The following is a 16665-nucleotide window of genomic DNA, read 5'->3' on the forward strand; positions in this document are numbered from 1 at the left end:
TTGGGTCCAGTCCATTAATGAATTCAAATTTGTGCCCCATAATGTCCCACAATACATCCCTGCCATGTATTAGGAACATCTCCCGAAGATGACATCATTGATCTCCCAAAGATGATATCATCGATTTCTGATACTATCATGGGGAGATGCCACAATATATGAAAGGGATGTGATGTAGGACATTGTGGGGTGCAGATGTGAATTCTCCTTAATAGTCCGTAATTGGGCCTTGGAAGCATAGGCTTGACCCATTTTTTTTTCTACAAAGGAAAAACAGGCAGTAGATATATTTGACATGGAATAATATTCTAGAAACTCAGAGAAACGGAAAAGGGGTAAACCATGATCCGGAAGTTTCTTGGATGAAGTGGATTACTGTAGACCTCACTGAAGACAAAAGTTGGAATGTGGAGACACTACAAGTGTAATGTGATGTGGGATATTGTGGGGCGCAGATGTGAACTTTCCGTTAATAGTCCGTAGTTGGGCTTTTTTTTTTTTACAAAAAAGAAACAGGCAGGAGATATATTTGACATGGGAATAATATTCTAGAAACTCAGAGAAACGGAGAAGGGGTAAACCATGATCCGGAAGTTTCTTGGGTGAACTGGATTACTGTAAACCTCACTAAAGACAAAAATTGGAATGTGGAGACACTACAAGTGTGATATGATGTGGGACATTGTGGGGCGCAGATGTCCGTAGTTGGGCCTTGGAGGCATGGGCCTGACCCATTTTTTTTTGTACACAGAAGAAGAAACAGGCAGGATATATATTTGACATGGGAATAATATTCTAGAAACTCAGAGAAAGGGAAAAGGGGTAAACCATGATCCGGAAGTTTCTTGGATGAAGTGGAATAATATTCTAGAAACTCAGACAAAAATTGGAATGTGGAGACATTACTGTAGAGCTCACTGAAGACAAAAGTTGGAATGTGGAGACACTACAAGTGTCATGTATCGAGAACGTTCAGGTGAAGAAGCGTGTTTCCGACTTCTCTACGCCCTTCGTCTTTTCCTTTTTTTTCCTGCTCGTTATAAAATCAGTTGGACTTGCACCCTCTCAAATTTGTGCAGTGACAACAACTTGTTCAGCTTAATTAGCTTTGGCGATTAATCATGGCTGCATCTGCATGCGGCGTCTTCAGCCCTATCTGCTCTTCATTCGCCTCTTCTCCTCTTTATTCTTCCCGGTCGAAGCGGACCGGTAGCTCCGTTGTCCCCATTTCTATTTCCTTTCCCTCAAGCTCCCGTAAATTTTCTCGACTACTGTCGATTGTGAAAGCTCAAGAGTCGGGTGATCACAACAAAGACAGTTCCACTTCCTTGGGAAGTTAGAGAAGAGGAGACGGAGGTGAAGATGAGGTTTGACATGCCTGGCCTCTCCAAGGAAGACGTTAAGGTATCGGTGGAGGATGACATGCTGGTGATCAAAGGCGAGAAGAGGAAGAAGACGGAGACGGAGGACGATAGTTGGTCCAGTAGGAGTTTCAGCTCTTATGATACTCGTTTCCTTCTTCCCGACAACGGCCACAAGGATAAGATCAAGGCGGAGCTGAAGAGCGGTGTCCTCCTCATCTCTATCCCCAAGACCAAAGTTCACCGCAAAGTCATTGACGTTGATATTCAATGAGGTCTTATTATTAGTGTGTCTGTGTGTGGGGTCGAGCTACCCCCGTCTTTGTGTAGCTCATCCTATTTCTACGTTCTACCATATAAAAAAAAAAATTAGTGTAAGAAAGAAAAGTTTTATTAATATTTTAGACTTTCAAGGATGGGAGTTGGGAGGCCCTCGTCCTTGATGGCCCCTACAGCTGCGTTCTTCGTCCATAATGTGTGTGTGTGTGTTTTTTATATATTTTTCCTCAGATTTATAATAAAATTATGGTGAGTCACTGAGTTTGTGATATTTCCCCCACAGCTGGCCACTGCGTCCTTTGCAAAATAGCGATAGGCCAAAGAATTTCATATCATGCATTTCGATTGGTTTGTGCGAGAACTTGATCAAAATTTTGATGGTCTTGGCTATATAGCTCTTTCTGAATGATCTGGGCATTAGGATTAGGTTGGTTTGTATGATTGTATATATCCATATCTCTTAAGCATAACTCACCCATGTGATAACAAATCCTGGCAGGCATAACGGGAACTGACTCTGTGAGTCGCTTAATGAAGATTAAAAAGGAGGGAAAAGACACACTAGTCCTTAATAGGCTCCAGCAACAGAACAGAAAAGGTTCCAACATTGAGTAATTGTATTTTTGACAGAAAGAGAAAGATTGGTCGCTAGCTGTTTGCTTGGTGCATGGAACATGTTTATTGGAGGAGCGGTGCTCTGCTCGACCGACCGGCTGAGTCTGAGTAAGCAGCCTGCAGGGGAGGTGTGCATAACTTTCAAGATTTTGGACTATGACAGTCTCATTTTCTTCTTAATTTGTTTTTTTAATTGGATTGGATGTGTGTAATTGGGACAAGGACAAATCCTAATTATGGACTCCGGCACAATTAAGATGCATCGTGTACTCCAGGGCAATAATAGGTATTAATTGAGGTAACAGGTTAGGCTGTATTTGATTGCAATACAAATAAATTTGCACTGACAGTGTAAATTTTAACTCATTTTGTTTGATTATAGTATAAAAGAAATAAATTAAGGAACTGAATGGTATTCCACTATTCCCTCGCCTTACCATCGGGTTTCTTCCGGTGAAACTGAAACCTTAGATGTAATTAGACCTCACCACTCACCAAAACCTTTTACGTCGAATCAGGGCAGTGCTGTCAAATGTGGTTAAAAACCGGATGGTTAGAGTTAGAGCATTCAAACTGAGAATAAGGCGCCGAATATATATATAGAGAGAGAGAGAGAGATCCCTCCAATATGAATAAGCATGCATGCATGCTCCACCAATCACCATCCATTAATTCAATAAGTAAGTAGATGGTGCATTAATTCTTATTTGGATCCAGCAACCAGCAACCATTTATATATCGGTAATTAAGCCGCATATCCAGAGTGATACAGGATGTCCGATCAATTGATAATTCAATAAAATCATATATGAGCGAGAATTGTGGAATTAGTGGTATCCATGACCATGCATGTTGCAGGGAGAAAAAGCATGGTGCGCTGCCATTTGCAAAAACAGTCGAATCCTAACAGCATCAACTTGCATTCATGTTGCATTGTGAGTTGGTGCATGTATTAATTTAATTGCTTTTTAACACTACTACATACATAAAAATCGTCCATCTTAATTAAATTCATACTTAAGGCTATGTTTCTCTCTTATTTTCTATCAAACCAAACACCGATTAAGTGGTGGACGTGTCAATACGTTGGTTCGTTTGCCACCCACCCTGAGTCCCTGACACCTCTCTGATCTCTCTCTCCCTGAACATGAGAGTGTAAATGAGGAGGAGGAAAAAAACAAATCAAATAAAAATCCAAGTATAAAAAAATAGACACTGCTACCTCACATGCATACATTACGTTAACCATGATAACAATTAATTATAATTAAATATATTTGAAGCAGATCATGGAAGAAACAGATGCAAATTATATTACATGACATGAGTGCCATACACTACTCTCTCGCTCCTTCAAATTACACAATAGGAAATTAAAATGAAGGAAAAAAAGAAAAAACAGGTAAAAAGCAATGGGAGATGCCCTCTCACTTCTCACATCAATCAAAGCTCCAGGCCCCCCGTTGTTTCTCCGAGTAAGCTTTCCAACTACTGGAGAGGCTCCATTGATCAGAATTAGCCACAGAAGAGACCCCATTTCCGCATTTGGCCACTGTTCTCACACTCTCGATCAACGCCTCGGTGCGAGCCTCCTGTGACAATATTTCCGTTAACTGTTCCGGGTTTATCACCAGCTTTACTTTCCAGACTCCCGTGCTATTACATCTAGGGAACACCTCGCTTTCCGATCTCTTTAGTATTCCTTGATTGTCGAAAGACATCCTGTAAGGTGTCACAAACGACGACGATAACATGCCGTTTGGTCTGAGGTCACCGTCTCTGGTGATTCGGGCTCCTCTCCCGGCATGCAGAGGTAGTAGATAGTATAATTCTCCGGAGAGGAGCTCTTCATTGTGGATGAGTGGTTGAGAGAAGAGATCGCGGCTCCGGAATATGCCGTAGCCTGGAAATTCGTTGGTGATGCACTCCGCTGTGATGGGTGCGTATAGCTCCATGATGCCGCCGTTAGATGTTACCACTTTGATCACCTCATGAACGCCTCCGATGCCACGAAACACGCAGTTTCCCATGTAAAAATACTGAAATACTACTTTAATGTGTGCGTTGTGCACTTGTGCCTTGTGCGTACGCTCTGTCTTCTTCTTCTTCTTCTTTTCCAAAATTTCTTATTAATTTCTTCACCTGAGAAAAATGATCAGAGAAACAATTTGCGTCGGCGAGTTGCTTCGCTTCTCCACCGGACACATCAGGTCAGCGTACGAGAGGCATCACCTTTGATTAACTGCTTTTGCATCATAAAAGAAAAAGAAAGGGGAGTGTTTTTTGGGTACACCTCATTTTTCATAAATGAGAGCGTCCTGAGTAAAAGGACAAAGAAACCTGTGTTAGTAGTCTAAAAGTAGGGGCATTTTTGTCTTTTACTTTATATTCTTTTTATTTTTTAATTGACAGTCTATACCTTTATTAAAAATAAGATCTTTTCTTTGTGAACTTTATAAAAAAAAAAAAAAAAAAGTTGTGCTGAAGCGTAAACAAGAGGGATTGAGGAAATGGGAAACGCTTTAGTGCACCCTACATTTCCTTTGTTTCGGTTTTGATAAACTAAAATCCCAAAATTGGTCAAAATGACTGATTCGACTCGATCAGTTGGACCGTTGATCTATTCTACTGTATACATAATATGATTTAACCCATTTAACTCAAATGATTGAACCGGTGACCCACAAATACAAATGATCAGTTTTTAAACCAGGGTGATTGATGAATCAAGAATCATAATCGTAACGGGAGGATACTAACAACATGATCTGATTACTCTAGAGATTTGGGACACCAGTGCGCATTTTGTTGGTCTGATCATATGGGGTGATGATTATTTTTACTCTTACTTTCTGTTTTGTTGGTCTTTCTCTGGGCTCACATCTGCGGTAACACATGTCTCAAAAGAAGTGAAGATGGACAAATAGGACTTTGATAGTTTTGATAGCCCCACCTCACCATACGAAACTTTCTATGTTGCTCTATAATATATATACATATATATCACCAAATATTCAAAATCCTGGTAAAATCGCAACACTACAAAGAAAACGGTGCATGGAGTGACTAGCGTAGTGAGAGAGATTAAAATATTAAAGGGTGGTGGGACCCAATTAAATATTTATTTTAATCCATGGGATTCCTCTCTATCGAGACGGGATCTACTCCTCACACCTGGCGCTTTACATGCACATCCTACGCATTGGAATTTTTTCCGTATTTATTAATTATTATTTACGGGATATGTTCTCAGTGCACGGTAGATGTGCATGTGCAGTCTCCTCTCTGCCCCCTTTCAAGTTTCAACGAGCGTTTTGGATCTGATACAAACAAACACTGTTATTAAACATCTGCTGGCATGCATTACTGAGACTCTCTGAGCTCGTTGTGGTGAAAAAATAAAAAAGACAGCTAAAATTTACCACCATCCCCGCGAAACGTTGAAACTAGAATTAGAGTGAGGGACTGAGGGCGGAGGGGAAGTGGAAGAAATCCCCTTCACTTCACTGCTCGTCTCCACCATTGCATTGCATTGCTTTACCACTTTCGGCGGCACTCAGGCAGTCAGCAACTCGAATTTTCTTTTGCGGGTTATGATGGTATTATTGTTCATAGAAATCATTCATAATTATATGTAGCAGTAATTAACTTTCATTTTCCTTTTTTTTTTCTTTTGAATTTCTTCAAATTAAAGCTTTATTTAGAATTTTAGATGAGGGCGGGCTGTAACTTGCCAACTGGCAAGATCACACTTTACAGCAGAGGGCCCAACTGCCTTACAAAATCATTTCAATGAGCAATACAGTGGGTCAGATCAAATGTTTTAATGAGCATTCGATGCCTGCACATATTAGTATTGTCTCCCTTTTTTTTTTCATATTTGGGCTACTTTTTTAATTTTCATACACCTTCTGGCTATAATATATACAGATTATATATTGACAAACTTGGAATCCTTTCCATTTTGATTGGAAACAACTCCAGTTTGTGCACTATATATAATATATGTAGATCAGGAAGTATTAGTCAATTGTCAGAAATAGTAGAAGTAGTGTTAGTCAATTAACTAAACCATAAGGATAGTTTAAAAAATTTACCCAAAAATTAACTAATAGTAATTGATCAAAGTTTTATATATTTCTACTTTTTTTTATATGTAGAATAATAGAAAAGATAATTCTTTTTTATTTTTTTTGTTGTCGAACTTTAAATGATTTATGTTTAAAAACATAAATCAACTAATGTTTGGCTCAATTTATACCTTATCTAACTAGTTGTAGCATAGACTTGAGTTGGGGTAATGGGCTATATATCTCCCATTGTATAGCCCTATAAAGCCAAAAAATGTTCTTATTAGAGAGTAAACATGAATGTTATGAGAGACAAGAAAACATTACCTACAATGAGGGTTGTAGAATAACTCAACCCTCCTGTGAATTTTGAACATGCCAGTGTTTTAATTAGGCATCTGGTTGACATGATACTTTGCCTTTTTCACCCAACACTAGCGTGTTCAAAAATCAATGGGGCTCATTGAATTGTTTTGCGACTATGGTCATAGGTAATGTGTCTCATGACTAGGGGCGGAGCCAGAAATTCTTCATAAGGGGGCCAAAACCTAAAATGGATTGGGGGGGGGGGGGGGGGGGTAGAGGGAGAGGAAGTTTACAATCACATCTAGGGATTTTTGAACCATAGGGGGGCCATGGCTCTGCCCCTTCTCGTGAGAGGCAATAAAAAGCTATGAGGTTTTAATGATTTTAACTTCAAAATAAATGTGTTGATGTGTGAGAAAGGAGAGGAATTTATTGGGTTAGCCCTGGGCTCAAAGTATTAAAATGGGTTCAGCACCCTATGCCGAGATTCAAGTTGGAAATTGACCATGCTTTCCTGAGGGTGCAAGTAGGACAATCAATCTGCACAAGTTGGGATTGATTTTTGGGGATTTGGGCTGAATCAAGGCCAAAAGAAAATTCGGATATGTCTTTGACATGGGTTGGGTTAGGCTTGAGGCTAAGAGTAGACCAAACCCAGCCCAACCAACTTGAGCATGTAACATTTTATGATATATATATATATATATATATAGTATTGGTCAGGTTGGCTCAAATTAGCATTTAACATTTTACACTACTTTAGGCTTGCACCATTACATTTGGATAAAAACCAGAACAAAACCCACCCGAATTGCACCCCTATGTATTATACTATGTTGGGTTGAATTTGGGTTGGGGATGGGTTGGTAAATTTATTCTTAATACCCCTGGTTGGATCAGGCCCAAGCCCAAGGTTTGACTCATGAGATTGGTTGAACTTGCCCTCAATCTAATCCAATCCACCCAAGTTGCACCCTTTCCTATTCCGTGATTTAGTCATTAGGAAACAATAAGAAGAAACTAATATTTTCAAAACTGGACTAGATCAGACGGTCGGACCAGTCACATGACTAGTTCCGTTTTACCCCAAAACCACTATTTGGCCAAAAATCATTGATTTGGTCAGGAAGGGTTTTTGGTTGTTCTTTGGTTTTACTAAAATTATTAATTTTTTTTTGTCAGAACGGAACACCCATTTGGATTGGATGGTCAGACCATTCGACCCGAGAACCTGACCCAGAACGGTTTCCAATTCGGTCTGGTTTTAAAAACCTTGGAAGAAACTAAAATCATTGGACATGCCAACATAATGTGGCAATAAAAAATTCAACCAAACGATCCACTACTCAAATAAAATTGTGTAATAGTGTGGGAGAGCACATTTTTGAATTGTTTGTGTGCAAAGGTGCCAACCAGCTAGTTGGTAAGGTCTTCTGTTGTTCGTAGTAGTGGAGACTTTGGGATCAAATCCTACCTGCATCTGGGTTTGGGGGATTATGGGTTGGGGGTCGGATGGGCTACCCCTGTTGTGTAGCCCTTAAGAATATATAAAAAAAAAAAAAGAAAAGAATTTTCAGTTAACGATGAGGATGTCATTGACTCATTTCCAATGGAAAGATTGGTGGTGATGTAGCCGTGAAATCAAATCCTTCGATGCAATTGCACGAAAGTTAATCAATGTGAGAAGGCACAAATGACTGCCACCACAAACTACATCTCGGGGTTCCTCATTCCCACCACCAACTACATTGGCAACATCCACTTCGACAACATCTACATGGGCTCTGACTGTAGCTTCCTCGTTGATCCTGTCTTCTTTGTCCTTGAAGTCGGGCTCCAAAGCGTCAGTGTTGAACTCCTCCCTCTCCTGTAGGAAGGTTGGCGAAACTTTGAATTCCTTGATAGCTCAGACCTTGGAAGCCTGGACCTCATTGAGGAGTTGTACCTCACATTCAGCGAGGTGAGCATACTTCTATTGCAACTCCTGCTTGAGCCTCTCGACATGAAGCTCCAGCTTGTCATTTCGGTTCGGCTCAGTGACCAACTCATCTTTTAGCTCGCCGATGAAGGACATGGCTCGTTCAACTCAAGACTAGTACTCGCTTGCCACTGCCTCAGCAGTTTCAACCCTCGCCAGATGTCGCTCAGTTTGCTTGACAATGGAGTGGGTCAGGGTGATCACCTATAAAGAAAAGCAGGACCTTAGTATAGAACGTAGATTGGGAATATCACAATGAAGGGATTGGGAACTTACCATCATGAGGAAGTAAATAAGCTTTCCGCCGAACTCTCCACTATGCGCCTTAAAAAGATCAAAGACCTCCTCGGTGAAGTTGGCCTCCTTGCTCTTGATTAGGGTGGTCCTAAAGTCCATGATGGTCTGCCTCCCCTCAAGAACATCCTCAATGCCCGAACTACCAGTCGCCGGTGCCCTGAGTGGTAGAGGACGTACCTCAAATGTATGGGCCACCTCAGTCTCCAATGAGGTCCTCTCTACCCGATCTTCTCCGACCAGGTCGACTACCGGGACCGCCTCAGTAGCACTCGGTGCTATGGGCTCAAGAGGCAACGCCCGAGGTGGTTCCTTTTGGGCCACCTTTCTCTTCTTCCTCTTCCTCATGCTCTAAAGAAATCCGGTTGTTGGAATACTCGACATGTATCCAACACAAGAAGCCCAAAAGTTAGTCAAGCTAAAACAAAATAAAGAAAGGAAACACCCAAACCAGAGATGACAACCTACCCAGAGGACACAGATAGCTTGGATTAGCTTCTCTTCGGCCAAGAAGTCGCTCAGCATTAGCTAGCAGTCCACAAGGTTCCACACTCTAGCCTACACCTGCTCATTCAGATCTTCCCTGATGTCTTTCACCCACTCTCTCTAGTGCATCGAGAAAGGCCACCCACCAGGCAGCTCAAGGAAGAAGTACTTACTCTTCGAGGCTGGGACTTTAGAAGGAAAGCCATGCAGAAGCTTGTATCTGGGCAAGTAAGACAGATAGTAACTAACCTTGCCAGGGGTGCTAGCAAGGTTTTGCTTTATTTGGTAGAGGTTGGAAAAGGTCTTAATGTCAAGGGGAAGGCCAATATGGAAGCAGAGGGAGATTATACCGACCAAGGTATGGATGGAGTTCGGGTGCAATTGGTCAAAACAAACATTGTAGTAGTTCAAGACCTCGAGAATGAAAGGATGGAGTAGAAACAAGAGACCCGCCTTCAAAGCCTCCTCAAAAACGGCGACCTCGTCTTCTTCATGCTCCCAAGGGAAAGCCCCAATTGGAAGGGAGTAACCAAAGTGGTCAAGAATCTTGTACTGAGCCGCAAGACCAGAGATCTATCGATAGTGAGATCAAAAGGACCAAAGTGGTCCGACACTCTAGCCCTAGGTGGTTGTCAGGAAGACAAAGCCCCTATATGGGAACCTCATTGGTCTTGGACCGAGGATCCTTCCTCGGCCTGGCCGGGTTGCACTCTCTCCTCAATGGACTCACCACTCAACACAACGGAAAAGAACAAGGAAAGAAAGCAAAGGAAGATGACTCACCTAAGGAACAAAAATGACCAACCTCACCGACCTAATTGAAGACACCAACGACACTGCGCTCTGCGACCTCAATACGCACAAGAGCTAAGAAGGGGGTGGAGGAAATGGGTCCCCAAGGGCCCTATTTATAATCGCCTAAGCCGAGCATGAACGATCCAGATCGAGCAGACCCAATGGTTCTCGGGTGCGCAATTGTTCATATTCCGAGGAAAAAATAGTTGAGCATTTTTTTGATGTCCTCGGAACTTATCTTCGAGTGACGTCCATGTGTGCCCGAGATGTGACCTCGCCCCAAGGTCGAGCCAGTTAAGCCTATAAAGTTTGAACTATTGGTTGAACCACGGTTGAACTGAAGATTGGGCCAAATCCTTTTAGCTTGATGATACTCCCGCCCTGAGTTGACTATGTCAGGGTCGGGAGTGGGGGCAATTTGGCCCATCCAATGATATGATGACATATGGAGAGACGGAATGATGTGGTGACACCTCAACGACCTCGAACACCTTAGTGATCCCAGTCACCTCGGGCACCTTGGGTCACCTAGCTTGACTGAGACTTGGGTAGTTCAGGTATAAGCACCGATCTACAAAGGTGCCACATAGCCTCCTTCTAGAAGCAAGACAATTGTACTTGATCTCCTAGGGATCATGGCATACATCAACAGATCTTATACTTTCCCCGTCTTATTCGAACGGACTTGGATAGGCCTTATCAGCTTACCTGAAGTCCATCTTCGGGTACGAAGCCAACTCTGGATCAAATGGGCCAATGATCTCATACACGCATCATGAGACCTATGGTAGCTCGCCTATATAAAGGCCTTGCCTCTAGTCTTACAAGGTACGTGCGATTTAGCGCTCAAGTTCCTTTATAATTAAGCTCTCAGCTCTCTCAAATCTCCAAATCGCTAATTTAAGTATCGAAGTGCCCACATCGGGTAACCACCCCGGACACTCTAACAACTTTGCTTTGCAACTCAACCAGGCAACATTACTAGCTTGACATCAGAGTTGTCTTTTAATAAGGAACTATCAGATCACGCTACATCAAGGAACATCTCATCCTCTTACATAGTATTATTCACGAGGAGATGTTCCTATTACACGAAGATAGTATGCTGTGAGTAGATGTGGGCAGAGTTTTTATAGGCAGGAGACTCGAAGTCCCTTTTATTTTTTATCCACTCACATGCAATACACCCCAGGCCAATACCGATACGAATGAGTTCAGATCTGCGCCCCACAACGTCCCACAGTGCATCCCCACCTTATATTAGGAACATCTCCCGATGATGACATCATCGGGTCTAGTACTATCATCGGGAGATGTTCCCAATACACGATGAGGATGCACCGTGGGATATTGTGGGGCGCCCCCTTTGTGGGGCGCAGACGTGAACTCGGCACGAGTACGGCAGTCGGCAATCCAACATTCACTCACCGCAAGAAACACCACCTAATGAATTCGAATCATTGAGTTATGACTCCTTGGTAATTAAATACACGGCCTCGCTATCTAAAACTTACTCTTTTATGCCAAAAGCCATTCCAATTGGCCTAGGTGGCTAGGTGGTTGAACCATTCATCGACCTGTTTGATTCAATCATCGAGTAATAGATTATAAATTACAATGAATTAAAAAATTCTGAAGGTTACAACTTTATGCCCGATTTTCAAATTGAGATGTTTTATTTTTTTCTTTTTTTTTTTTTGGGTAATTTCAAACGATCTATGCATCAACATTGACTAGGATATTATTAGAGATCGAGTTCAAAGGTTTATGGCCGAGGGAAAAGGACTAGAGGGTGGGAGCCGGAGGACCATTTTAATTATGTAATAAGTAGGAGTTAGGAAAGTGGATGCATTTATTCCAGAAAAAGAAGCTGGAATGAATGACGTTCAAAATTAACACCCCGGGTCCCAAATTCCAAGTCCTCCGCTACAAGACCTTACCAACCAACCAGTTGGCATCATGCAAAAGATTGTTTTTAATTAGAACATTATTTGCTGCCACTCACAGATAATGTAGTTCAAGTGAGGTCAATCTTATGAAGCGAAAAAGTGGGATCAACCCTTGTCATGTGTCACAACGGTTCAGATCAGATGTAACGCCATCTACCCAAATTAAAACTTCATGGATCAATGAGAATCAGAATTGCAAGACCCAGATCGAGACAAAACGGATCGACCAATGAGGAGGGGTGCGATGCAGTTGGAAGGAACTATGATATTATAAATACGCCAAGGAGAAAGAATGATTGTCTTTGTCTATTCCCCGACAGAGAGAGAATGAACAATTAAGCACCTGCGCATGCTGATTAAAATCCATGCCAAGGAGAAAGAAGGGATTCAAATTAGGCCACCGCTTTGTATACAAGGTCAGGAAGAACCAGCAACGGTAGCAGCACTCAAACAGTGAAATACAAAGATCGGAAGATATATCAGAGATGTGTAGCTCCGGTACATATGACGAGACTGCAGGAAAGGTCATCTCTTGTAAGGGTAAGATATTCAAATCCATCTAAATTTTTTCTTTCTTTGTACCATCATCTGTCTGATTAATGGAAGTTTGATCTCTGTTCGGTGAAGCTGCCGTCGTATGGGGTCCAGGACAGCCATTCATCATCGAACAAATACAAGTCGATCCTCCTCAGAAAATGGAGATTCGAGTCAAGATACTCTACACATCAATCTGCCACACCGACCTCAACTATTGGAAAGGCGAGGTAAAGAGAGATTCTGACTTAAAAAACAAAAGTTCAAGCCTTCATTTTGATTTTCAACCTCTCCAAGTTAGCAATAATACTCTCTCTCTCTCTCTAAACTCTTCTACCTTGTATTAATGAAGAACGAGAGCCAACAAGTTTTTCCTCGAATACTAGGCCATGAAGCTATCGGGTAAGATAGATTTATGTCAATACTGTCCGTCTCTTTTCTCCATTCACCAACTCTATTGCAGAATTGTCGAGAGCGTGGGAGAAGGTGTCGTCGACATCAAGGAAGGTGATCACGTCGTGCCTATCTTCAATGGAGAGTGCGGCCACTGCGTGTACTGTAAGTCTGAAAAGACAAACCTCTGCGAGGGGTTCCGTGTAGCTCCTTTTAAAACGGTCATGGAGAACGACAGAAAGACGAGGTTCTCGACCAGAGATGGGCAACCCATCTACCATTTTCTCAACACATCTACTTTCAGTGAGTACACCGTCCTTGACTGGGCCTGTGTTGTGAAGATCGACCCAGAGGCTCCTCTCAAGCAGATGACCTTGCTCAGCTGTGGTGTCTCTACAGGTAAACCGGGAATTTCTTTTCTTTTCACTGGATTAGGTTGGTATGCGGTTTAATTCTCTAATGACTGGTTGACTGCATCCGATAATGATCGTAGATCGTAGATTTAGATTTAAATCTTTACATCTTAAAAGTATTTTGAGGTTTATTTCAAGGTAAATTCGATTTGGGACTGTACAAATGGGTAGCGGGGCGAGTAGCCTATCCCCAAATCCATAAACCTCTCAAACCCTATTGTAGGGTCAGAGGAGTTCACATCTCCGCCTTATAAGGAACCACCCCACAACACCTCATACCACATCCCTGCCATGTATTGGAAACACCTCCCGATGATGATATCATTGAGACTCGTACTTTCTTCAGAAAATGTTCCCAATACACGGTTGCGAAGATATGCTATAGGGCGGCTCATTGTGAGGCGGAGACTTTCCCAATCAATTAGTTGACACCCTGAGTCTTGAGTCTGAGTCTGAGTTTTGAGTCTCCCTGTGTAATGTCTTTTTTTTGTTCTTTTCTCTTGTAGCAAAACAAAAAAATACAAAGTATTAGACGCACTATCTATTCTTGATTTAAGAAATTAAGAAGAAATTACTGGTTTTTCTGACTGAAGGACTTGGGGCTGCATGGAACACCGCAAACGTGCAAGCTGGGTCGACTGTAGCCATATTTGGTTTGGGCGCTGTAGGTTTGGCCGTAAGTCCAAAATCCGACACTGGTACTATTATATGTTATTTCTTTAGGCTTAATTTGATACGAATATAAATACAAATATGTACGGTACAAATACATATAAAATAATACAAAATAAAGTTTTGCACTTTATATATTTGTATTTATACTCTTTTCAAACTGAGCATTAGGTTCCAAAATGTAAGCGCAGGCCAAGCCTTTTTTACAACAACAAAATCTGTCGTCCCTGGCCTGGCACAGGTTGCTGAAGGAGCAAGGAGTAGACGAGCTTCACGCATAATTGGAGTGGATATCAACCCTGACAAATTCGTCAAAGGTATTATTACTATTTGTTATTTTGGAAGTAGCTCTAGTGTCTAATATTAGGAGTGATCATGGGCCGGGCTTTACACTTATGATAAGGGTTATAGTTTAGGCCCGGGCCTAAAACATAAGTCCTAGTCCAGGTCTATATGGGCCCAGGCCGGGCCAGGCCTGAACTTGGGCCAATGTCACTCATATATAAATTATTATAGATAAATATTATATATCTATAATATTTTATATTAAATGGCATAATATGCATATAAACTTATTTTATACAATATATAATATAAAATATTACATATAATATAAATTATACATACTATGTTATAATATTTATATATAAAATATATAATATAATGTAAAATAGCATGTATACATATATATATATATATATACATTATACACAAAATGTATAAGTTTAAATATATGCGAACCGAACTGATCCCGGGCCAGGCTTAAAGTATTAAACCCAAGCCTGACCCTAAAATTTACAAATCTGATGTAGGCCCAGGCCCAAATCGGGTCTAAACACAAAACCTAAGCCCAAACCCAAAATTTCCAGGCCAGGCTTATACAGGCTAGGCTGGACTGGGCTGGGCTGAAATGATCACCCCTATCTAATATCAAGTACTCTTATATAACCCTGGGCTTATGGCTTCTCTTTTGTTCTTGCAAATCAACTCTCTTGTATTGATCAATATGACATTGATATATAGGTCAAGCTAAGGGAGTAACAGACTTTATTAATCCAAAGGACCTCGATAAATCTGTTCATGAGGTAAGTAATTAAGGGTGTGGTTAAATATATATGTAAGCCTAGCGGCTATATTCAACAACTTAACGAAAATGCCGACCATCAATTTTGTCATACATAGAAAATAATGGAAATGACGGGAAAAGGAGTTGACTACAGCTTTGAGTGCGCAGGGAACGTGGATGTTCTCCGTGAGGCTTTCTTGTCCACCCATGATGTATGTATAACTAGAAATACTCATTCAAAGCAGTACCGTTAGGTTGTTTGTAATATAATTAATGTAGATGATCAGATGATGGATGCATGGAAATTAAGTGGGGTTACGTACAGGGCTGGGGTTTGACGGTGATATTGGGAATTCATGCAACGCCAAGAATGCTGCCCCTCCATCCAATGGATTTCTTTGAGGGCAGGAAAATTGTTGCGTCGGTCTTCGGAGACTTCAAAGGGAAGACCCAATTGCCTCAATTTGCCAGGGACAGCATGCGTGGAGTTAGTAACCCTATCGATCTCCTCCCTCCTCCCTCTTTAACAAATCAATTAAGTATCTTCTGACTTTTCTTCTTCTATTTTTGTTTTTTTTTCATCAGGTGGTGAATTTGGATGGATTTATAACTCACGAACTTCCCTTCGACCAGATCAACGAAGCCATTCAGCTGCTTGTGGATGGCAAGTCGTTGAGATGCCTCCTGAATTTATAGTATCCATGTCTTATTCATTATTTATTATATTTAGTATTTAGACTGTACTGTATATCAGTATATACGAGGAGAGGAAAGAAGAGAAGTATGGGATTGGGGACAGTGGTGGGACACATTCAGTCCATGTTAACAAAATAAAGCCAAGGCGCAAGGGTGTGTCTGGCCATGTTTCCCCTTGAGCCGACTCATCAAGCAGTGACAGTGGACGATGGCAACAGAAAGATACACCACGTACCCACCTTTCACTGAGTGAGAGATCCAGTGTACACTCCAAATTCCGATCTGCTTTCTTTTTATTTTAATGTAACATGATTTTTCTAAGGCATTTCTCTTTTCTTCTCTTCTCTCGATGAGAATTGGTGTAAGTCAAGATTATCTTGTTGACTAGAATCAGCCTCAGGGCTTTTAAAACAGACTAAAAATTAGGCATATGCTAGAATGCAGAAACAAAATAATTGTTTGAATTTTAAAACAACCAAGTGCTTTATGTCAAAAAGCTGAATAAATCAGAGCCCGTTGGAGAGGATTTCAGTTTTGAATTTTTTATTGAGCTGCTTTATATATATATATATATATGTTGTGTTTGATTTTGTGAGTGTTTATTAAAAAAAACGCTGCCACATCAATGCCACATAAACGTTGGCGTTTATTGTATATGAAGAAAAATAAAACAATTGTTTGGTTTCAATGTTTATCAAATAAATTGTAGAAAACTGAAACGTTTTGATTTTTGTGCATGGAGCATTGGGGAAACGTCA

The 16665-nt window shown here is 41.2% G+C and overlaps 2 protein-coding genes and 1 pseudogene across 3 annotated transcripts; 2 read left to right on the forward strand and 1 right to left on the reverse strand.

The window, feature by feature from the left end:
- The first annotated feature begins 1011 nt into the window (after positions 1-1011).
- LOC104604657 (heat shock protein 21, chloroplastic-like) lies at positions 1012-1911 on the forward strand (annotated as a pseudogene).
- Positions 1912-3545: 1634 nt separating this feature from the next.
- LOC104604656 (uncharacterized) lies at positions 3546-4550 on the reverse strand. Its single transcript, XM_010269095.3, has one exon. It carries the CDS (start codon positions 4283-4285, stop codon positions 3695-3697), a length of 591 nt encoding a protein of 196 aa, XP_010267397.1. The 5' UTR covers positions 4286-4550; the 3' UTR covers positions 3546-3694.
- A 7881-nt stretch (positions 4551-12431) lies between these two features.
- LOC104604654 (alcohol dehydrogenase-like 3) lies at positions 12432-16257 on the forward strand. Of its 2 annotated transcripts, XM_010269093.3 has the most exons (10): positions 12432-12673; positions 12761-12897; positions 13020-13069; positions 13131-13459; positions 14067-14149; positions 14387-14462; positions 15169-15230; positions 15328-15423; positions 15537-15698; positions 15797-16257. In XM_010269093.3, the coding sequence occupies exons 1-10, from the start codon at positions 12619-12621 to the stop codon at positions 15905-15907; spliced, it is 1161 nt and encodes a 386-aa protein (XP_010267395.1). In that variant the 5' UTR covers positions 12432-12618; the 3' UTR covers positions 15908-16257. The 2 variants fall into 2 exon arrangements, with proteins under 2 accessions (XP_010267395.1, XP_088752302.1); XM_088896176.1 differs by lacking the exon at positions 13020-13069 and having other exon boundaries at positions 12500-12673.
- The last annotated feature ends 408 nt before the right edge of the window (positions 16258-16665 follow it).

Source organism: Nelumbo nucifera, chromosome 1 (assembly GCF_055504915.1).
Source record: "Nelumbo nucifera cultivar China Antique chromosome 1, China Antique-T2T, whole genome shotgun sequence".
Taxonomy (NCBI): Eukaryota; Viridiplantae; Streptophyta; class Magnoliopsida; order Proteales; family Nelumbonaceae; genus Nelumbo; species Nelumbo nucifera.

Bases quoted from the DNA above. Each gene is read 5' to 3' on its own strand.
- LOC104604656 (XM_010269095.3), bottom strand. From the start codon at position 4,285: ATGGGAAACTGCGTGTTTCGTGGCATCGGAGGCGTTCATGAGGTGATC.
- LOC104604654 (XM_010269093.3), top strand. From the start codon at position 12,619: ATGTGTAGCTCCGGTACATATGACGAGACTGCAGGAAAGGTCATCTCT. The intron at 12,898-13,019 runs GTAAAGAGAGAT...GTATTAATGAAG, and splicing joins TCAACTATTGGAAAGGCGAG to AACGAGAGCCAACAAGTTTT. The intron at 13,460-14,066 runs GTAAACCGGGAA...TTCTGACTGAAG, and splicing joins CAGCTGTGGTGTCTCTACAG to GACTTGGGGCTGCATGGAAC.